The 23,713-nt window shown below is 43.3% G+C and overlaps 1 protein-coding gene across 2 annotated transcripts in view; it reads right to left on the bottom strand.

Annotated features, from left to right (window-relative positions):
- The window catches only part of SOS2 (SOS Ras/Rho guanine nucleotide exchange factor 2), a 43,368-nt gene extending 19,999 nt beyond the window's left edge, over positions 1-23,369 (bottom strand). The window contains exons 1-12 of one of the 2 annotated variants that reach the window (XM_061612608.1): positions 22,985-23,369; positions 17,527-17,652; positions 16,685-16,816; positions 15,104-15,268; positions 14,538-14,741; positions 13,183-13,326; positions 11,374-11,484; positions 5,422-5,520; positions 4,184-4,311; positions 2,586-3,241; positions 2,359-2,440; positions 801-923 (exon numbers count right to left, since the gene is read on the bottom strand). In XM_061612608.1, the coding sequence (XP_061468592.1) occupies positions 801-923; positions 2,359-2,440; positions 2,586-3,241; positions 4,184-4,311; positions 5,422-5,520; positions 11,374-11,484; positions 13,183-13,326; positions 14,538-14,741; positions 15,104-15,268; positions 16,685-16,816; positions 17,527-17,652; positions 22,985-23,074 (2,060 nt within the window). In that variant the 5' untranslated portion in view covers positions 23,075-23,369. Of the gene's footprint in view, positions 1-800; positions 924-2,358; positions 2,441-2,585; positions 3,242-4,183; positions 4,312-5,421; positions 5,521-11,373; positions 11,485-13,182; positions 13,327-14,537; positions 14,742-15,103; positions 15,269-16,684; positions 16,817-17,526; positions 17,653-18,247; positions 18,305-22,984 lie in introns of those variants that run through there. The other variant, XM_061612609.1, reaches the window with a different exon arrangement.
- Positions 23,370-23,713: the final 344 nt, after the last annotated feature.

The following is a 23,713-nucleotide window of genomic DNA, read 5'->3' as shown; positions in this document are numbered from 1 at the left end:
TTTAAATTGTTTTTAATTCCGTATTTTAAAATTGATGCAGCCTGCCCTGGGACCTCTGGGGTGAATGGTGGGTATTAAATGTTGGTGATAGTACTACTACTACTACTACTACTACTACCAGAGCTTGGAAAAGTTACTTTTTTGAACTACAACTCCCATCAGCCCAATCCAGTGGCCATGCTGGCTGGGGCTGATGGGAGTTGTAGTTTAAAAAAGTAACTTTTCCAAGCTCTGACTACTACTACTACTACTACTACTACAGTAATCCTTATGATTGTCTGTAAGGTAAGCCTACACTATTACCCCCTTTTTGCAGATGAGGCATATCCTACGAGAAAATGAGATTTTCCTAAGGGCACCCAGTGGGTTCCTGATTGATGTGAGAGATCTCAGCTTCCCAGATCACACTTTTGGTCACTATGCTATGCCAGTTATTGGTGCACACGTCATTCACTGATCTCCTGGATAAGCTCTCAGGTCCTATCCCTACTTACCCAAGTGTAAATCTCGCTGAACAAGGCCAGTCTAACTCTATAAGGAAGATGTGGAAAACCTTTGGCTCTCCATATGCTGCTGAACTACAGCTCCCACCATCCCTAGATGCTGGCCATGCTTACTGGGGCTGATGGGAGTTCAGCAACATCTGAAGCGCCAAAGATTCCCTGCTCCTTCTATATCTGACATTCCCACATAACTCCAGGAATCCCTTCCCAAGCAACACGAGCCCGAAAGGATCCCACCCTCACGTTCTCGCATCTGATAGCACAGTTAGAGCCTGTGAAAGAGAAGGAAGCTCAAACCTGAGTTGCACTGGCTGGACATACTCCTTGCGAAATCTTTTAAGGTCTGCGCTGATTGGCTGTTCTCCTTTCTCTATTGCCAGCCTATCAGCTTCTGTTGGCTCAGGCTCCGGGATTTCAAATCTAATAATAAAAAGGAGATGAAACATGAATTTCGAGAGATCCAGAATACAAAGAGAAGAAATGTACCTTAAAAATACACTCTGATCCATAACTGGGGCAGAGGAGGGGTGACTAATGTGCAGCGTCTAGACATTTTCATGCTATTGGTTTTAGGGCACTAAATTCTCTAAACTGCAAAAAGCCTGATATTTATTAATTTAATTCTAATTATAATATTCCAATTTCTGTATCAGCCAAAGACTTTAACAGCAAAAAGGTCAAGAATTTTCTTTTTAGTTCTTTTGATGCTGCTAGATAATGAAGTTCCATTCCTGCAAGATCTCAACAATTACCTTTTTTGGCTCTCACTTTATACACCAGTTGAGAGAGACCATTATTCAGCTCTGGAAGTCATCCTGGGCATGATTTGCATATCGTAATGTACACACAATCAGCAGATTTGACATGTTGTACAAATGGAGTACAGTTTCCAACATTATAGAAAAGTTGCAGAATGACTTTTTTTAGATCGTTACCAAGAATTAATTTCTTAAAAATTAGTAAACAATACCATACTTTCAGATATAATTTCTACTGGTCTTCCAGTTATCAACACTGATCAGCCTTTAGGATGGGAGTCTCATTCCATTTTATAGACTTCTATCTGGCCTCACATGCCATTTCGTTTGTGGAGGGAACAATCTCTGGTTGGGAGGAGCCTTAGTACCACCAATACAGATATTTCTTAACTGCTCTCACAAAATTGCTGGAATTGCTTTTTAAGAGGTTTTAAAGTTATTTTTTAAAGATGCTTTGTTTTAATCTGTTTTAAAAGATGTTTTGTTTTAATATGTTTTAAAGTCTTTTGTTTTTAGGATGTTCTACAGTGTTTGTTTGCTGCCCTGGGCTCCTTCTGGGAGGAAGGGCAGGATATAAATTTAATAAATAAATAAATAAAACCATACGATTATAAAAAATTACTTCATCAGAATCCTGTCTCTTATTTTCAAGCCTTTCTTTATAACCAGGAGGTTTAGCCCAGCTGAAAAGCTAAGATCCAAAGGATCCTAACAAGACCGAGTTGATGCCAGGCCAAATTCTGCACCCCCTTCTCCCCACTCTCTTCATTCTGCATTTAGTAGCCCAGCTGGAATATCTTTTGCAACAGAAAACCAACCTTCAGCAGCATTATTTCTTTAGTACACATTCTGCTTTCAGTTTAGTCCAAACAGTTTCAGCTTTATATCTGCCAGACCACACAAGCCTAAAAGCACTATTTAATTAAGCACTTAATGGACTCTGGAGAACAGAGGAGAGTTAAGAAAAGCCCTTAGAATCGACAGCTCCAAAAGGATTCTGCCAACACAACACCAGAAATGTGCCTGCACTTCTTACTGCAAGTGTAACAGCTAAATCAATTGCAAAGTGATTGGGGAGATTTTTTTTTTTTACTTACCGTTCTATCAACAAAGCTAGGAGTTCCTGGGGCTTACAAAAGGAGCGGTACGTGGTAAGAAAGGTACGCACAAAATTAGGATCTAGGAAGGCAAACAGGAGTTAAGTTTAAATGCAGTATCACAGGTAAGATCTCTAACCTGTTTTCAATTCACAATTGCCCCCTTCCCTTGTGCCAGCAATGCAATGGAAACAGCTGTAAATCCATCAAGCAGAAAAGCCAGATACCTGCATACATGTGATAGGTGAGCCTTTCAATGAGCTTCTCTACAGTTCCACCTTTGATAATGGGAATTCCATTCCTGCTCTGAAGGTTGTCTTCAAAAACGATGTTCTCCTCAGAGTCTTGCACTGCAAAGCGATAGACGCTGGGACGAGGGAGCCGCAGGGGCTGCTCATTCTCTTCCTGCAACAGCACTGCGTCCAGCATTCGGTCCAGGGTGCTGCGATACTGGAGAGAAATCAGCGCTGCCATCCAGTTGTTCTTCTCTTCAGCAGACTTGGCCGCAAAGATGAAGCTGTTCTCATCTTTAGGGACCAGTTCAAAAGCATTCTTGTATTCACAGGTCTCATCCTTATCAACTATATGGACCTTCCTCATGACAATTTTTTCCTTGAGTCGGTACTCTGCATTGCTGTAGCCTGGGAGGCGAGACTGTCCGTGGTTAGCTTTGCAGCTGATCATTAAACCATCAAAGAGGAAGACATGCCGCTCATGTTTGGCTCCAACTTGGGCCAATGTCCCTTCCATTATGAATTCATTACAGCATTGACCAATATCTTTGCCTTCCCAGCCATCAATGTTTTTCTGGATCTCGTTCATTTTTTTAATTGCCAGGTGCTTGCTTCTGACTTGGCGGTTATAGAACCAAAACACTGGCTCCCTAAAAGACACACTTTATTACTTTAAGAGTTTTCCTAATATTGACAGTTATTAACTGGATGCTTGCTTTTTTTTTTAAATCAAGGATAAGACTATCTTGTTTGCTTTTATCTAAATACCCTTCTTGCCACACTTTTTTTTATTGATTAAATTCATATCCTGCCCTTCCTCCCAAAGGAGCCTAGGGTGGCAAACGCTTTAAAATGAAATAAAACACATTTAAACCATTTACAAACTGTTAAAAACATCTAAAAACAATAAAACATCTTCAAAAAAATTTAAGAATGGATGTAACCAGATCATGTGTCTGGATAGGCCTGCTGAAATAGAAAGGTTTTCAGCAGCCATCTAAAAAAGTACAATGATGGTGCCTGCCTACTCACCACAAAAATGATGTTCAAAGACACATCAAAGTAAATCCAAAACAACACATCCCACCCAAACTAACACAGGAATTACACACATTACATGTTAGTTATATATCCTTGTTTGCTATTGAATGCATGCTTGATAGGGAGCTGCAGACTGCCCAAACTCCCACTTGCGAATCCTTGATAGATGCACGTATTTACAAAACATGCTTGTTTTGTTTTTTTAACCACAATGGGTGACATTTAATGCCACACAGATTTCTGCTTGCGCTACAGGATTTCCTCTTCCTCTTCTCTCCCATGCACCCCCCAAAAACTTTGGGGTGTGTGAAACAGCAGAAAGAGAAGCCCTGTTTTGCAAATGGAAATCCACTGCAAAATTGGGCATGTGTCATTGGACGCCTCCCATCTTGTGAACAGGTCCTAAAGGAAAAGAAACTATTGAGATGCCTCACGCAGAGCTACAACTCCCTCAGTGCTATTTCCGTCCCTTCCAAAGATCCTCCCACTCATTACATGTTCCCAAAGGTCTCAAACTACAGCCACGTCCAGCACAAGGCTAATTTTCTTACCCAGGCCGGCGTCTAGGTGAGTGCTTGTTATAGATGCGCTCCATGCTGCATTGCAGATTAAGCAGCGCTGTTATGGCTTGTTTCAAGCATTCGCAGTCTTCTTCATCTTCACTACATTCTTGCAATTGCTGAAAAGACAGACATTTATTTCCGTCACGCCTGAACTATTGCTGGGGGAGGGGGACAGAAGAAGATTTAACATGGAAGTAAGTCCCATTTGATTTCTTGGGGCTTTCCCATGAGCAAATGTGCATAGAGTCAAGCAGAATGTCTAAAACCTCTGTGTGACCTTCATTTAGGTACTGTATGTTTTACGGCAGGAGCTTGGACAAAATCACACTGTGGGTCTCTTCCAATCCATGACAAAATTCTAAGCAGTTAAGATATGGAACATTCCTTGAAGTTAAGTCACTGCAAGTTGAGCATTCCTGTGAATTATTCACTTCCTTCTGCAGACATTCCAAATTGATTTCTTGAAAGTATCTCTTGAAAGCTTCTAAAAGCTTAGTTCAACTGTGAAAATGAAAGTTGTTACAGAACAGTGGGGGCCCAGGACTGTAATGACCAAGGCCTTGCCTAGAGGCTAGCCATTCTTTTATACCTGACTGACTGCAGTTCTTATTACGTACTCCTGTAAGATAGGATACTGGCATTTTGGCTTTGAAAGGGGCATTCTTCTGCCTCTAGTCTAGAATGCAAAGAACACAGCAGTGAACAATTCACTATAGTCTAATCCGTTGGGATGACTGGAGCAGCAACTGGTCTTTTAAAATGCATGTAACTAAATCCTTGTGGCCCACTGATGTGTTTAATACGAAACACAAGCCAGGAGTTGCTGGAAATCACAAGTGGGGAGACAGTTGCTGTTGCACTTATGTCCTCCTTTCTGGCTTCCCACTGGGCCATCTGGTTGGCCATTGTAAGAACAGAGTGCTGGACTAGATGGACCATTGGCCTGATCCAGTAGGGCTCTTCTTATGTTCTTACGATAAAGCAAAATTTCTGAAGAGCTGACATAACTAACCTGCATTAACCTTGCAGGTTAAGCGTGTACTTAACACGGGAAGTGTCATACTGGATCAGGTCAAGGTCTACCCAGTCTAGCATCCTTTGCATAAAAACTAAAGCAGTGGCATGAATGCTCTTTATTTCACCAACAGATTTGGTCCTATTAAAAATTTTCACTTAAATTAAGTGCCAACTGCCCTTCTGCTTCCTTCTGAAGAGCAACTGCTTACCTGTAATAATTCAAAGTAGTGCAAACAGTGGTAAACAGGAACTAACATGAGTCGCGGAAGGACATACTGTACTGCTTCTTTAAAACCATCGGCAATTGACTGAAGAGAAAATAAAAAAGCCAACTGTATTATAATGAACAGAAGAGCTTTTCAAAGCTGCACTGCATTTATGATTAAAATGTTCTTCCTGCGGCACAACCTAAAAGCTTTCCATGAATTTGGCAGGGTGGCAAAGCAAGCCAGGAGAGTTTGCAAAAGATCTGAACCAGTCGGCAACACACATCTAACCTTCCGTATGGGGAGAGGCCATAGGTCAGTGACGGAGCATATGGCTTACATGCAAAAGCTTCCAGGTTCAGTCCTCAACGTCAGGTAGCAGGTGATAGGCAAGGACTCTGTCCAAGACTTGGACAGCTTCCACCAATCACAGCAGACAGTTAGATGGTAAAAAAGGGCCAGTTCAGACCATTACCCAGGCAGCTTCCTATGTTCTTCTCCCTTCATCCACCCTCCCATGTTTATATAGCGGCTAAAAATTCTCATTTCCTCCAGCACTTTTACAGGATCTGTTTTCCCTCTTCCCCAACTACTGTTTTTTAAAAAGTTTCAAAATATTCTTAATGAAGATGCATAGGAGTATTTCCTCCAAGGGTTGAGGTTTGATGAGGTAGCAGCTCCTCTGGACACCCTCCCAGCAGCCTCTGCTGAAGATGCCAGAGATTGCTGTTAGTGTATTTGGGGATTTGCCTCTTTGCCACCCTGCATTCCCTATGCAACGGGCCTATTAATCCTCTAAACCAGGGTTGGGAAACCTTTTTCAGCCCAAGGGCCACATTCTCTTGTGTGCAATCCTCTCGGGGCCACATGCCAATGGTGGGTGGGGCCAGAGGAGAAAGCGAGCAGAGCAACAGAGGCGACTCTTACCGTTCTACAGCAGGTTATATCTCAGCCACACAAAAGTCAGTTGTTTCTACACACACCTCTACATCCAGGCTAGCAAAAGAATACCTCAAGGACACATTCCAGCCAGGCAAAAGCACTCAAGGAGGGTGCTGAGCAGGGCTGGCGAGGGGTGGGCCTGAAGATGGACATGGCCTGGAGAAAGCCCCGAGAGCCAGAAGGAGAGGAGTGGAGGGCCACATTTGGCTCCCGGGCATGAGACTTCCCACCCTTGCTCTAAGCAGCAATACATCACTGGAACTCAGGCACCTTCAAGCAATAACTGAAGGAGGGAAGGAATAAGCAAATGCCCACTTCACTAGCAGAGGCAGCGTTTAGGATATCCAAGAACTAATGGGATGTATGGAAGTGGTAACTTGTAACCTACGTGACAATTTCTTGCCTGAAAATAACATGGATTAGACCTGCAGCAAGTGTAAGCTTATTTCTCTGTGGAAGAGAAGGGAAAACAAGGAGCGGAGGAGTGAGCTTCTACAGTCTGCATTATTAGAGGAGAGGAGACCATTTTGGACAGAGACACAGAGCACTACAGCAAGGGCAGAAGCAGGAAGGAGAGAAGATGGGAGCAGAGACGAAATTGCATGGAAGAACTTAAGGGCATAAAGCAGTATTCAGCTAAATAATTGCATGAGCACAAGGGTTAATGCTAGAGCAACAGGACTTCCCCTGCTCTTCTGCTCCCCCATCTTCAAATCTGCCCTGAAAGGCTGGGGAAACCCCCTAACAGATTTAGAGACACGTGGGGAGAGGAGAGAGGGACAACATTCCACTGAGCAAGGAGAAATCCTTGCAATGATGGAATATTTGTCTTAGCGTTACTTTGAATACAACCCATAAAATGAGCCTGGCTGCTGGATCAGGTCAAAGGCCCCACAAGTCTAGAACTCTGTTCTCAAAGTGGTCAACCAGATGCCCCAAGGGAAGTCCACAACTAGGACCTGAAGACAGTGACCATCATGACCAGGAGAATCAAACAGCATTCTGAACCACTGAAACGGAGAGATCATTTTCAGCATATTTCCAATGAGAATGGCTCTGACAAGCCAGGTGGGGGACAGCTGCAAAAGGCTGAATAAGGTGGGAAAACCCTTCAAAGACAGATATGACTCCACCAACACATGCAGAAAAAGGAAGAGGAGAAAGGTGGCAGTGGCTGGGACTCCCTACTGAGAGGTACGGAAACGGCAGCGTGCCGACCGAACCTGTTCACTCGTGAATCATGCTGTCTTCCGAGATCCAGGATGTGATGGACAGGTTGTTGCCAAGATTTATCAACTCCACTGGTCATTATCCCTTCTTTCTCATCCGTGTGGGAATGAATGGCAATGCCAGGCACAACTATGAACATATCACATCTGACTACAAAGCTCTGGATCTTGGAGCTCAGGTGGTTTTCTTGTCAATTCTTTCTGTAAAAAGTAGAGGACCACAAACAGAGAGAAGAATGACCAGCTGTGGTGAATGGCTACAGAAAGGTCCTGGGACAACAGATTTCTGAGACAACAGTCAAAGCTTCCTTAATGAATGTCTACTGGCAAGAGATGGGCTTCACAACCTCACAGGGCCTGGGGAAACTGTGTTTGGCAGAAGCATGGTGAACCTGACCATGAGGTCTTTAAATTAAATTTTGTGTGAGATGGGTACAATGGGTTGCATTCAACCTAGTGCTAAGTCAAATGTTCCATCAGCCTTGCACAATGGAACACTCCCCCCTCCCCAAATCTGTTCTGGAGGTTCTCCCGATCCTCTGGAGTAGATTTGGAGTTGGAGTTGAGGTGGGGCACATGTGGGAGGGGGAGGGGATATCCCCTTGCACTAGTTGGAAACGTTCTGCTAGCGCAAGGATTTAGCTGAATACAACCCAATAACTTGAAGATTAACTACAAGAGAAAAGGACTAAAAATAGGGATCTGGGTGCCACTGGAGAAACTGGGAAAGTTTTAGGGCAAAGTGCCTAGCAAAAATCAAAACAAAACAACAGGAGACACAATGGAGCATCTCTCCTTGGAACATCCAAGACTTCTGATGCCCCTATGCCGATGCACAAAGATTAGAAAATAAATAAGATGAGCATGAACTCCTATCACAGGAAGGAACTAAGACGTGACAGATATAGCTGGGATTTGGAATACTCTCATGTTTCGAATGTAGCAATAGAAGGATAACTTGTTCAAAAAGAACAGATTCAACAGATAGGGAGGAGGACTAGCACTACATGTCAAAGGTATGTACACTTGCAACATGTACACCTGCACAGAAATTCTAGAGAGTGAACAAGGTAGTCCTGTGGAAGACACTTGAGTAAAAGTCAATCAAGAGAAAAGCAATAAGATTGTTGCTGGAGTCTGCTACAGACTACTGAAACAAGGAGAACGTGTGCATGGTTTTTCGTACAGAAATTAAAGATGTTTCACGAAAGCAATAATTAGTATTGATTGGGGATTTCAAGTACCCTGATATCTACTGCCAGCCATGCAGGCAAGCTTTTGCAGAGACACTGTAAGAGAGCGGGCTCCGTCTGATGCAGTATCTTCCTCTTAGGCCCCTCTCCTTGTACCTTTTATATGTACATGTTGCACTACTGAAGTGGGTCTAATGTTGTTTTTTCGGTTTTGATTTGTAACTGTTATCACAAGTCTATTATGCTGTATTGTTCAAAATACTCAATAAAAAGGTGTTTTTTTTTAAAGTACCCCCTGATATCTGCTGGGAGACAAATTCCACTAATAATGGAATCTCCACCAAACTCTTGGAATGACTTGCTGACAATTTCCTCCTTCAAAAGGTGGAGGAAAGAATGAGGGGATTGGCTGTTCTGGACTTGACCTTAACCAATACGGAAGAATTGGTCAATGAGATTAAAGTGGTGGGGAAGTGAACATGTAATACTAGAATTCATCTTCTCACGCAAAACCAGTGGAAGCATAGTCAAATGTGTACCCTAGATTTTAGGAAAGCGGAGTTTGATAAGCTCAGAGGAATGCTTAGGAGGATGCCATGGCTTGATATACTAATAGAGAAAGGAGCCTTAAGTGGGAGTTCCCAAAGAAAGCATTACTAAAGGAGTTACTAGACTGGCCCAAGGTCATCCAGTGAGCTTCATGGCCGTGTGGGGATTCGAACCCTGGTCTCCCAGGTCATGGTCCAGCACCTTAACCACTACACCACACTAGCTCTCTCTCTCTCTCCTCTTTTTTTTAAAAAAGATTTTTTTTAAGTCTGTTTTTAAGAATGCTTTGTTAATATATATTTTAAAGTCTGTTTTTATAGTGTTTTAGAGTGTTTTTAGTGCTTTTGTTTGCTGCCCTGGGCTCCTACTGGGACGAAAGGTGGGATATAAATCAAATAATAAATAAATAAAGCACAACCACAAACAATTTCAATGAGAGAGAGGCATGAGGGGCTTCTAAAAAACCAAATATCTTAGCGAGAAGCAGGAAATAAAAGTATAAGAAATGGAAGGAAGGAGAGACTCCCCAAGGAAGAGTAAAGATAAGTAGCCCAGACTTGTAGTGGCAATGTTAGGAAGCCTAAAGCTCCAAACAAGCTGAGGCTGGTGACAGATGCCAAGAGTGACAAAAAGGGCTTTTCCAGCTACGTTTGAAACAAGAGGAAGGAAATGCAAGATCTGCTGTTCGGTGAGGATGGTAAAATATTAACAGGTGGCAAAGAGAAAGCAGAACTGCTCAACTCCTATTTAGCCTCCATCAGTTCAACCTTACTGATGTTGTGTGACTGGTGAGGGATCAGGATTGCAGTTCAAAATCAGTAAGGGTTTGTCGAGAAATCTCTAGCTACCTTAAATGAGTTCACGCCTTCAGGGCCAGATGAATTGCATCCTTAGGTATAAAAGGAACTTGTTGATGGAAGCTCAGAACTTCTACCATCTTTGAGAATGGGTGAGGTGCCAGAGGACTGGAGACAGACAAATGTTGTCTCAATATTCAAAAAGGTGAAAAGGGAAGAGCCAGGTAATCTGACTTTGATACCACAGAAGATACCAGAACAGATTATAGATGAGTCAATTTGTAAGGATTTGGATAACAATACCATGATTAATACACAAACAAGCATGGATTTTTCAAGAATAAATCCTGCCAGACTAACCTTATCTCTTTTTTGATCAGGTTACTAGCTTAGTGGATTGTGGGAATGCTATGGATGTAACTGGTGGTATTCCATGCTAGTCCTACTCGGAACAAACCCACTGAAGTTAATGGACATAACTTAGGTCCATTAATTTCAAAGGGTCTACTCTGAACAGGACTTAGTTGAATACAACCCTTTGATTTCTACAAAACCTGATGAAGTTTGGTTAAAGTTTAGTTAGCAAGGTGGCTAAATGGAGGCTGGAAGATAATATCAACAGCTGGATAGAAAACCATATTCAAAGAGCGCATCATCAAACTGGAGGGAGTTTCTGAGTGGGGTGCCACAGGGCTCTGTCCTGGGCTTAAGTCAGAGTAGTCAACAGAGCGCCCTCCAGATGTTTTGAACTACAACTCACATCAGCTCCAGCCTGCATGGACAATGATAGGGATGATGAGAACTGTAATTGACAACATCTGGAGGGCACCGTGTTGGCTATCCTCTATATAGTGTTTGTAAGCATCAACACGTAATACAAGATGCACACAAAAATTATCTGGGGCAAGAGAGCTGAAGGAGGCACACTCTAGCCGCCTCTGCCACTGTCCAGGGAACCAAGGAGCACGGGGAGGCTGCACCCATTGCCTTCCAGGAAGACTAGCCTTAGCCCTTCCATGTGGCAGAGAAGGAGCGGCTGCTTCTCCGCTCCCTCCAGAAACAATGCTTGGCTGTAGAACCGAAGGGAAGCATGCGCTGGCCCCATTCACCAGGCAGACCTTAGGGTTGCTTGAGTTATGTGTGTAAATGCAAGTTTATTTTCATCATAATCTTTTGTATCTTGAGTATCATTGATAGAAAAGTGGGGTGCAAGTCTCTTAAACAGGTACGTAAATTCACTCCTACCTGGAAATGCAGAGCCACAGCAGGTTTAGCCATCAAGTTATTAAAATGTGCATGATATTGTGGTGAAAGGATGTCCTGGGACAAGGTCTCATAAGGGTCAAAGGCTTGTTCCTAGAAAAAGAGAGCATGAGTTCCAAGTGAATTATGGACCGGGGGGGGGGGAACAGCACAGGAGTGACATAGACATTACCTGAAAGCGCTGCAAATTATACAAGCCGGAGTGGGGGGGGGAGAGTTGGTTATAATGATTTTCCTGTTATGTGGGTAATGGCACCCCATCCACCTGATTTGTATAGCATGTCTTGAAGGATGACTGGAGTTGAGTAATTCAATACTACTTGAATAATGATGTCAGAGTCTTTGAAACAGCATTCAAGTAGGTACACTGTGAGGGCTTGGCCCTGAAAAGAAGCTAATAAATGACTGTGGACCACTTTATTTAGGCAGTAGGGGTACAGTGCAAATGTATCTGGATAGAGTAAAAATGTAGACATTACATGCAAAAGACACAAATAACTTCAAAGCATTCCAGCTCCTTCTGGTATTAGACAAGCCCTCTGCATCTCTCGTGAATTATTCAGATGATGATTTAGAATTCCCAGCTCACATATGCTCAGTTCAGACATAACGGCAACCCTGGACTCATCTGCTCCTCCTCCAATATTGTACATGAGTTCTATGTATTTCTTTGGTTTTACTAACCATAGTTTGCGATAATGTCTAAATTAGCAAACTACTGTTAGCTGTTACCTCAAACCACTGTTTATAAACCAACTTTGAACTATGGTTTGGCAGCATGTCACTAAACTATAGTTTTTCTGGTCCAAATGGCACAGAAAGCTAGGTTGGTGAAAACCAGGTAGTGCAGAAAAGAATTAATGCAACAGGAGAGGAAGAACTCTTAAGGTCATTCCTATTCACTAAACTATGGTTTGGTATTACTTCTGAATTGAACTGTAATATATTTTACCAAGATCTGTTATTGGGCTTCTTCTGGGAGGAAGGGTGGGTTATAAATTTAACAACAACAACAACAATTCATTTTAAAGAGCCTTGGGTTTAATTAAACAACCTCCAGCCCACCCCAATCACAGGTCACTTAATACATACATCTTCCAAAGAGCTATTCTATATCATGTATGTGTTTCCCCCCCCCCAATATGTTTTTAAAAAGTGGCAGAAATTACTTTTGCAAGGCCTTCAGAAGCAGAGTGGCTGACAGTATGTTTTAGTAAACAAATGAAAAGGAAGCCTGGCCAAAGATCACAGGCTCTCCTCTGCAACCAAACAGTGCTTCTGAAGCCAAAAGACAATTGTCAAGATAAGCAGTAGGGTAGCCAATGTGGTGCCCTCCAGATATTGTTGGACTCCAGCTCCCAGCAGCCATAGTCTGCATAGCCGATAGCCAGAGATTATGGGAACTGTAGCCCAAAACATCTGGAATGTTGGCTACCCTTCAGCAGGGCAAAGTAATTAATCTATCTGATTTGTACAGGCATATTTTTACAGATAAGATTTGACAAAAGAAGCCATTACAGAATATGGCCGTCATAGAGGCTTCCTCTATTCAGCAACATGCTTGAATAGTAACCCTATTCAGGCATGTTACTCATGTGTTGAAGCTACCCATGAGGAGGGATGAGGGTGCTATGCTCTGTCACCATTTTGCTCTCCAAGAGTTGGAAGGTGAAGCTGGGGGGTGGGGAGGTAATTCTCCATTGCAGGAGAAATGCATTCCGATCCAGCTAGAATTCTGAGCTAGTCATGCACTCAGCAGCATATTTATAATAGACTGAACAGCCAACTCACCTCTGCAAGATCCTCAAAACAGCTTCCAGCCAGGGGATGAGGACTGCTCTCATCAGTCATTTCCACAGTATCCTCAATTAACCCCAAGAGTTTTACTGTCAATTCATGGATATCTGTGATGTTGCTAAATATCATGTCAATATCCTAAGGAAAAGAGAATCCCCCATAATAGACATATATCTTTCTCCACCTTCATTTAAACATTCAGTAGTTTGAAAATATGTTCAAGGATCTCAGTTAAAAGGAGGCAAAGGATCCAAGAAAAGCATCATAGGTCATTTTAATGTGAAAGACTTCTTTGCATCTCACAGCATTTTAACAGCCTATTCTCTGCCCACCCCAACCATTATGAGCTTTGGAAGAGTCCCTCCTTCATATACCACCTATTTTTAAAAACAGAGTTTTGCAGAATAACTACTGTCCCCTTGCACAGCTCGTATTCGTTTTAACAAGGCTTACACAGAAAAGTTTATCCATATGTTGTGCCCCTGGTATAAACATCTTCAGAAGACAATAAAGAACCTCTCTTTTCAGAAAGGCACATGGGAATTTATTATTCCTGCAGCTGTTACACTATACAAGGTTGGGTTTCAGTTGTGGTTTTTAAACATTACTTTTTTATCATTAGTTTTTATTGTTGTATCTGAATGATGTGAGCTGCCTTGGTTCCCTGGAGAAAGAAATAATTCCTTTAAGAAACAGCAGTCACTGCAACTGCCTCCATCCTTGCCCTCTCTGTTTGTGACAGAGAAGTCATTCTCTAGGGCTTTCATACTGAAATCCATGCAATAAACCCATCACGGAGCAAGGAGGGGGAGGAAAGGAAAGGAAGGACTACACTCTTAAAATGCTGCTGTATCCAACCTTAGTAATTTCCTGTCAGGACTAAGCCCACATCAGGGCCCTGAGGACTGTCACATGAGGATTTGTCCTGCATGCCACCATCAGATTCAGGCCAAAGGGAACCACACCATCCAGAAAAGAGCCGTATGGCACTGCCTGCCCCCTAAAAAATTTCTAAGTCAGGTGTTTGTTGTGATAACTAACCCTGGCCTCTGCCTCTTTCCACTTTCAGCTCATGTCCCTATCTGCCACTTGACAGGAGTCCTTGAATTCTTTCTTGAGGTTTCCCAGTGCTTGTTTCTTTTCATTCATGGGAATGCCCCCTTCTTTCCTCAACCCCACCTCCACATGTCCACATGCTCTGGTCTTTTTAATTCAATTGTCTCCTCCTTAAAAGGAGCTGCAGCTACAAGACAGGATAGATGTTTGAGGGAAAATGTTTGTTAATCATGTCTGAAAGCACACAAGCGTTTAAAACACAAAGGAGTTGGCACAGCAAAAGACTAGCTTACATTAGGTGTGAACAACTTTCTGTTAGACAGGAAAGCTTCTCGAAATACTTTTATAATTAGATTCAGCTCCCGCAAATACTGTCTTTCATCTGCAATTTCAGTTCTGACAAGGTCACAGTAATTGAGTTCACCGGAAGAAGAGGGCTCTTCCTCACAGAGAGAAACCAGGCCAATGTCATCCTGATCAAACATATCCATTAACACCTAAAAAGAAAAAGACACATTTTATACACACTCAAATTTTCTATAACGAAACATGAAGTTGATGCCCAGTTGCAAAGCTCTAAATTTACCACTATCTTTCTGGCTAAATTTACTATTTTGCGGGGGAAAGTTTCATAATCTCTTTGCATAGATCCTGGTGACAAAGAAACACGTCCAAAAAGGCTTTTGGCTTACACAGAAATGAAACAATGAGGCTATTTAATTTTTTAAACATGGCAAGGTGGATTAAGAAGTAACAAAAGCAGTTCTTAAGGCGAAAAAAAAAAATTATAGCTACATAACGAATCTGGATGCATATGAAGGTGCTTGTTGTTTAAACCCAGGATTTCAAGACACCTCACCTTATCAGCACACATTGATACTTTAATGTCCTGCTGCGAGATCTCAAAGTGTCGTATGTTGAAAACATAATTGCCAGCCAGTTTTAAGATGTCCGCTGAAATATATTCCAGGACAGCCACAATATAAAGAGACACGTGATAATCTATTTTATAACCAAGAACCTCCTGAAAGTCAACAAGGGGGGGAAAAGTAAATATAAAATCACATTTATTTTGCTTTCATTTGAGCAAAAGCAGACAGCTTAGCTGGGAAAAGATGACAGCAACATTAATTCCAAGTGTGCATGCCAGGGGAGCAGGACCTATTATGAATAATGCCATATAGCAGTAGCAGTCACTGCTACCACAGAATCCCCACTGGCCAGCCCAGGAAAGGGAAGCTGTAGGCCCAACCTCTGCTGTTGCTGCATCCTCCTCCTCCTCCTCCCTTTTGGGGAGGCATTCTTCAGCTTGACTCCGTCATACCTGCTCACGTCCATGCATGCCAAACTGAGCCAGAACAAGCCAGGAAGGTGGTGCATTTATTTAACTCAGCCTTTCCCAACCAGTGTGCCTCCAGATGTTGTTGGACCACAACTCCCATCAGCCTCAGCCAGCATTGCCAGTGGTCAGGAAGATGGGAGTTGTGGTCCAACAACATCTGGAGGCACACTGGTTGGGAAAGGCTGTTAACTGATTGTTAATGACGGCTGATTTTTTTTATTGATGTTGTTTTTAAAAATCTTGGGCATTGTCTGATTTTAGAGTGTTTCTGAAAGTGCATCATTTCAGGTGTCTTTTTTAGTTTCAAAATGTTTTAAACAAACAAATGCAGCTCAGGCACCCTTCATGCTCTGGAATTGGGGATTCCAGCAGGTCAACAGGTACATTTAAATTACTGTATTGTCACCATTGCTGAGGCTGGTGCTATTTTAGCAAAGACCTCATGAGACCCAGAGGTCTTTGGGAAGGGACCCTAGCTCAGTGGTAGAGCCCATACTTTGCTTGCATACATAAAATCCTACATTCAATCCCTGGCACCCATAATTAAAGTATCAGGTAACAGCTGTTGGGGAAGACCCTCACCTTACACTTTGGAACGCTTCAGTCAGATAGTGGTAGGCTAGATGGGCCAATGACTCAGCACAAGGCAGCCTCAGAAGTACCCTGGAATGGAAGTCTAGCGGTTCTAAACGTATTTCTGTTCACATTCGCTGTGAATAAATGTAAACCACAGCTAATGCATGGAGGATCCTGCTTATGACAGAGAAGTTGATGCCCTTTCTGTCCCTTCCAACTTCCTCTTTCCCCACTTCAATTTCCCTATTTGAATAGGGGGCCGTATTCATTTCTTTGTAAAGCCACTGAGCAAGAGGGCAGCCTATTTATACAACGCTACAAGAAAGGGCTGGTTGCATTTCCTCCTTGAAAAGGGAAGATATTCTGCACATGCCTAAGGACATTCTTTTTTATCATTACGTCTCATGTTCCGGGGCAGAATCTGTTAGGTTGAAGGTCCTTTAACTGAGAAAGGGAGAAGGGGCAAACATATTAATTAAAAATGGCATCTGAAACCAGCTGCTAGCCCGCAGTACAACATACCTTTAACAAAGGATGTATTTTGTCCACAGGTAGCAGGAGGGGGCTTCTTCTTTTCCGCTTCTCAATAGCTGACTGTGCATCTGCAATTGCCCACTTGTCAATTGGATGAGGAAAGGTCTTTTGAACTCGCTCCTGTCCAAATGTAAAAAAAAAAGGGATTTGAAAATACTTGCCAGAAAGGAAAAGCAGACCCCCCTCCAAAGTTCCTTCAATGGCTACAACAGCATGGGGTGTATTTCTCTGAGGCAGGGTGTCTCTCCACTTGTGCTGCCACATCCTTCTCTCAGACCCCTCCTTCCTGAGTTTTCCCTACCTCAGCAGGGAACACCACAAGGAAGGACAAACCAAGCACAATATTAGAAGGGTACAAATACAATAATAAATAAATATTAGAAGGCAAGGAAAATGCATATTCTATCACAGTCCTTCCACAGGTTTGTTTGTGGGAGCAGAAAAGCAGTTTCTCCTGTATGCATTTTGTCTCAGTAAAGCACAGCTGTTAAACGCAGTTCACTGAACCCCAAAAGCTTTACAGTCACAGCAAACTCTCCAAGCCTTTGCACCACCCTCTTCATGCTCTCCAGACAACACTGATTAATACGCTCCTGCCACAGAAGGTGACTGCATACGCTTTGCCTGTCCCAGAGGTCTACAACTGCATTATGCGAGAATGAGTGCTGGTGTCTATTTTCTTAATTTAGGGAAGCATTCTACCCTCTCTCCAGCAGGCTTGCTCCGGTCATGATTCAGCTTGGATTACAACGGAGGCTTTTCAGTTCCTCTTTCTCCTACCAACATAGTTTTGTAAGGAAACACCTGGGCCTTTTCCCTTGCATTCGTACCTCTACGTCTTGAAAAGTCCGTGGCTGTGCAATGCATAGCTTGTTCAGCAGCTGAAGGATTAACTCCTCAATGTAGTAAAGGGAATCTTCCTTGGCTGAAAGGTTGGGGTGGACTTGCTGTTGAACCTGCACAAAGATTTCAATTCTTTATCCAATCAGAAGACAGAGTAAAAACAGTACAGAAATAATTACAACAAGGTCTCGGCCCTCCTTTCAATACCCTGATTTCTCTGGCACATGCCAAAATAAAGTGTCAGAAAAGAAATTGTTACATAAAGTGACAAAGGTTAAATTTTACTCGGTGAACTAAAAACCTAATTCCAGCCTTCTTCCATAACTGTCCATAATTTGTGAAAGCAACAGCAAAGAATTGCAAATCATTCAGCAATATCAAGGGCCCATCCACTGTTTCTGCTTTAACAAGGGACCTTTCATTACTTCCCTTGTTCTAAACCAGGAAGCAGAAACAAATTTCAGAGCAGTGGTTCTTCCGAGATTACCAAATCTGAGGAGACTCTTAGGAGAAAGGTGACGCTCAGACAAGACTCAGGGAATCTTAAGGGTCTAACAAGGCAGGTGTTAAAAAACTAGTTAAATATAAATAAATAAAAATTGCTAAAGTACAGGCTGTTTATTTTGAAATCTTTTACATAGTTTAATAGTTAACTTGCAACTATTTATAAAATTTCTGACAAACTCGGAAACTGTTAAAACAACCAACCCTAGTCAGTCCTCCAGCCATACCAACAAGGGGAGCTGTTCAGATGAAGACAAGAAGACTAAACGACTACACTTGGCAGTCAGGTGTAGTTAATTACCACTCCAGCTACTTCCCTGATATAAACACTGAGCAGCGTCAGAGCAACTTGTTCCTTAAGTTGATAAATCCTTCCTTCCCCGCTGGGTTTGCTCGTGCTGGGAAAAATATATTATCCTCCCAAGCTTCCTTTGAATGACTTTCCCCTGACAAGCTTCTCCACCCATCTGCATCCCTCCTCAATCAAGCTTGCACAGCTATCACATTTTAGGTCTCAGGGCAGATGAAAGGTTCTGCTTGGGGTAGATTTTTCCTGGGTGTGAACAGATTGCAATGTCTGAAAAGTTTAAAACGTATGAGCACACAGTTAGTGTAGGTTTAGAGGAAGCAAAATTGAGGAACTGAACTGAAAACCTTTTTTAGTATTGGGTGAAGAAGGGCATGCCCACTCAAAACACCTCAAGGTCTGTTTTCAGTTCATTATTGAAGACTGCTCTTCATCCAATGGTCACAGAGTGGTATATAATGATATGTAAAAACAAAATATACCAACATACATACATTATTAAAGCACTGGGAAGCATATTATGCAGTGGAGTCGAACAGTCTTCTCCAGAATGCTGAGGGCTAGATCCAACGCACTCATTCCATGAGCACAAGGATTTGCACTTGCACAAAGGAATGTCACCCCCTGCTTTCCTCCTCAGGTGTGCACCCTGCACCCATCCCAAAAACTGCCCCAGAGAGTTGGGGGGGGAAACACAGAATAGATTTGGAGGGCAAGCTGGAAGTTCCGCTGTGCAAGTAAGTGTAAATCTTTGCACTAATGGAAAGAGTCACTTAGTGCTGCACTGAATACAACCCTACGCATCAGTTAAGCTGTCTCTACAGACAACTTTGTGACTGTTTGGACAAATAGGCTCATCTTCTTGGTGTGTTCTTTTACAGCATGACCTTACGAGAAGCAAAAGTCCAGTGGGGCTTATTCCCAGGTAAGAAATCAAAGGACTGCGGCTTTACTTTGATATATCTGACACTTCACACTTTTGAAAGGTCAATGGCTTTTAGTTACCTGTGTGTAAATCCCATAGACTTCTTTGGGCTGTAAGCACGTATAACTCTGTGCACAACTGCAACCAACATGGTGTTTTCCCAATCAGCCTTCACTGTTGAATGGATCTTAGATATCTACTGTCATACTTTCGCCCCAAAAAAATCATTTAAAAAGACATTTTTTTTAAAAAAGGACTTGTTGCAGACTCAATACCTCTGCAACAAGCTGCTGTATTCTAACCACCAAAAAAGGACACTGAAGTGAAAGGGCATTGTGTTTGCTTGACTCTTTAAGAATCTCAGCTTTCATTTTTATAAAAAAATATTGTCCAGAGTTTTATTTTAAGAAATTATGAAACCATATACCGTGGGCCAACATGATTTAGGGGCTTTTCCCTGGTCTTGCATCCTCTGAAAATAGGACAGCATGCAAGATATAAAATCAAAGGCTGTTAGATAAACTACAGCTACTAGTGTGAAGAGAGGAACGATTGCTTTCTATTTATTAACTGAGAAAACATTCTGTTGGCTGGTTCATGCTAACCTGCCACTACTGAACTTCTCTCTGGGCCCAGAAAATGGGCAGAAGAGACATGATGCTTCTTGTTGCATTGTTCAAGCTAACCAGATCTCAGCCTGGATAAGGCATTCCCTGGAAGCCTAATTTCAGTTGCTCTGAAGTACTCAGAGAAAATGCAGAATGTAAATGTAGTAAAAACAAATCTACAAGAGTAAATTAAAATTCCAACACAGGAAAACAGGTGGCATCTTATTTGCAAATTTCATAGATTTATTTTAAAAGGACAGTCTCTATATACCTACTCATTCATTTTTAACACATCACTGAATGTTGTACTAGAAGTCCTCTCTTCCCCTATTCTGTTTCTCAGGCACACAGTTTTACAGCCATAGCTGTCATAATTCATCTGCCTGAGTAATTCACCCTCTGAATGGAAAAGAGCAACATAAGGTATATGTAAATTACTGCTCAAAAGCAAGTAGCTGCAAAAACTGGTGCAAACATATTATGGTAGACTTGGGACACATGGCAAAAGTAGCAGAAACCTTGAACATTTGATTCAGAAATAGAAATTTTTGGTTCCAGGATATCCATTCCACTAAACTAATGCATGGAAACTAATCCACATGCAATTTGAGTAAGGGAGGAAGGAACAATTTCCCTATAATAATTTTTTCATCTCATGGATATTCTGTTCATAAATATTAGAGATGAAAATCCGTTTAAAATAAACGAAGTTGCATACTCTGATCTTGCATACTTCAACTAGAGATAACAGAGCTCAGTCATCTCTCAGTATACTCATGATAAAAAAACAAAGATGCAAGGAACCCTTTGAACATGTAACAGAGTTCCTAGCAAAAGTGCTTACTAGGTTCCCCTGCTCCTCTCTTTTTCAGAGGGTCCAGAATTTTGGAGACAGAATATGAAAAAACAGAAAAACCCAGATTACAGTCACCTTTTTTTGGAAAGGGTTTTGGAGCAAATGTAACAACTCTGTATCCAATAAAGTCTCAGATTCAATTCTGAAGTGTTTTTTGGGGGAGAGGGGGATGCCTGAAAAGTGTTGCCATTGTTACAAAATTGTACCTATGCAACATCTTGCAGGCAAGATAATCAGAGCAATGTCTAATCTCCTGGGGACAGGGTAAATCCTGTCCTTGGAGAGTGACTGGTGCCTGGCCCCCTAGATCAGTGATGGCTAGGGCGGATGGGATTTGTAGTCCAAAATATCTGGAGGGTGCCACATTGATAAAGATTATGGAAGGTTACTGCAGATGCAGATATGAGAAGGAGGCATGTCCACCACAACAGGGAAAGTGACACTGTGTTTAACAGCGAATGCTGGGATATAACTAGTAAGAGTATTCAGGGTGATATCAACCTCATGTGCTGATTGAGGGTATGTTTTGACAACAGTATGTTAAACGGTGCATGCGTCCAGTGTGGTATTACAGTGAGGACAGTAGGTAATAAGAATCCTGTGTATACATGAGCGAGTAACAATGACAATGGTGCATTTTCTCAAAAGTGTGCGTTGGAGATAATAATGACAGCTGTAGGCATGCAGGATATGACGTAACTACAAAAATGGGGATCATAACACATAGGTAGAAGCTCTACAAAGCATAGAGTATTTTGAGTGTAAGGCATCTGTAGCGCTAGCAAAGGGTAACTTGCACATTTAGTAATGAAAACACGAAGGTGCGTAGAGTATGTAACAGGTCTGGGGCACTGTTGTTTCTGCAGAAGAGCGTGATTGTGCATGATTCAGTAAAGGACTATCACATTTCCAAGACGTTAGCCAACATCTCTTCTTTGAGTAACCCATAATTTGCTCCTACTTTTAAAACAGCTTTGGCCTTACCTATGGCATAATCTTTTTAATGTTATTTATTTTATTAAAAGTTTTTATAGTCTGCCCTTCATCCGAAGGTCCCAAGATGGAAATATACACAACTTAACCCAAACTAAACAACCAAGTTAAACAGCATAAAACAAAATATTTCAGTTACAAAAAAAAATAAAATTCAAAAGCAGAAGCAGGGGCAGAATTTCCCCCCCAATAGCCTGAGCAAAGAGCAGCATCTTGGGAGAAAAAGTGTAGCAGAAGGATGTGCAAGGAGGCTGTTGTGCCAGGAGAGATCGGGGTGGCGGTGGTGTGGACTAAAGACACATGGAAGAAGTGCCTGGCTCCAGATGAGCTTGAGGATGGGATGCACTTGCCTTAGGAGGATCTGAGGGAAATGCAAATGTTTATGGAGCTTTTCTGGAGGGAATCCGGCTACATTCCCACATCTTCCCCCCCAAAAGCATCCTGGGAACTGTAGTTTGTTTGAGGGTGCTGGGAACTGTAACTATGTGAGGGGTAAACTAGAATTGCCAGGATTCTTTGTGTGTGTGTGGGGGGGGTGCTTTAAAGGTATAGCATGCACACAGCTGTGACTGGGATGGAATCACTGGAGTAAAGTTTTAATCTTTTACTTTTCATTAAAGGTCTATCCAGCTCTTCCTCCTCAAAGGGCCCAGAGCATCAAAGACAGGAAAGGGGTGCCCTGAATGAATAAATAAATGGGGTGCACGTGTAGATATTGTATTGTTTTTGATAGTATTTTATGTTTTATAGGTGAACAATGCCCTGACATTTTATGCCACGGCAGTACAGAATTTTGTTTTTAATAAATAACTAAATACAAAGAACATTTGGCTGTGGAGATGCTGGGGGGGGCAGTGAAACTTATGGGATCGGGGTGCTGGTACAGCTGTACATGAGGCGTCTCTGAGGGGGGAGAGAAAATGGGGGGCACTTGGCTGGCTGAGGACTGGGGCGAGGGGCCACCTTATTGGAGGAAGAGGAAGGAAGGGGGCGTTCCCTGGCGCGGGGTGGCTGGGTGGGGCACCTGAGGCGTGAGGTAAATTGTCGAGGCACGCGAGTGAAGGAGGGGGATGGGGAGCCCTTGGCTGATTGGGAGGGGGGATCCCGTTGCCTAGGAGACAACGTTGTCAAGGTAAAAGACAGCTCCCTTCCTCCTCCTCTTCCTCCCCCCCCCGCAGGTGCGCGCGCAGAAAGGAGAGAGCGAGCGCGCGCATGACGGAGCGCCGCTGGCGAGGGGGACCGAGAGACTGACCTTGCGCAGGGCCGGCACGAGGAGCCCCCGCCATTTCTGCCCGTTCTCTTCGCTTAGGAACTCGTAGGGGGGCGGCTGAGGCGGCTGCATAGCCCCCCCTTCCTCCCGCGCCTCCCTCGCCTCAGCCGCTTCCCCTCCCCCTCGGGATGGATGAGGGGGGGAGGGGCGCTTCTCACCCCCTCCCCGGCCCTACCCGCCGGCCCGGCCAGCCAGCCAGCCGCGGTCACATCCGCGTCTTCTCCCAGGCCGCCGGCCCCGCCGCAAGCCGCAGCAGGCGCCGCCGCTCTGCTTTCCCAAGCCTGGGCCGCGGCCGCCTCCGTCCCAGACGCACTGCGCAGGCGCGCAAGCCGGCCTCCGATGCTCCCCCCTCCCACCCTAGGAGGACCCGGCCGCGCCCTCTAGCGGCTCGGGCGGGGAAAAGCAGGAGAGGAAATCTTGGGCGAGGGCCGACCGGCTGCGTAGTGGTTGTCAATCAAAAGGGGGCGGCCCCTTCAGGAGCCTGGAGAGGGGCGTGGTCGCAGAAGCTCCTCCTGAGAGGATTTTTTAGCGTGCTAGGCAGCACCGCTCTCGGTGTTGGAGGGTAGAGAGTGTTCATTGAATCGCTTTGCAAATAGTAGGTCGAGCGTCTACTGCGTGGACTTGCTTGCCATGTTCTCCTTGGGCGTCTTTGAAGAACTGTCCAGCTCGGATTTAGCAAGGAGCAGCTTTAGCTGTTCCACAGTTGCGACA

The sequence above is a fragment of the Rhineura floridana genome, chromosome 2, assembly GCF_030035675.1.
Source record: "Rhineura floridana isolate rRhiFlo1 chromosome 2, rRhiFlo1.hap2, whole genome shotgun sequence".
Classification (NCBI taxonomy): domain Eukaryota; kingdom Metazoa; phylum Chordata; class Lepidosauria; order Squamata; family Rhineuridae; genus Rhineura; species Rhineura floridana.
This window is presented reverse-complemented; position numbering and strand designations above follow the sequence as displayed.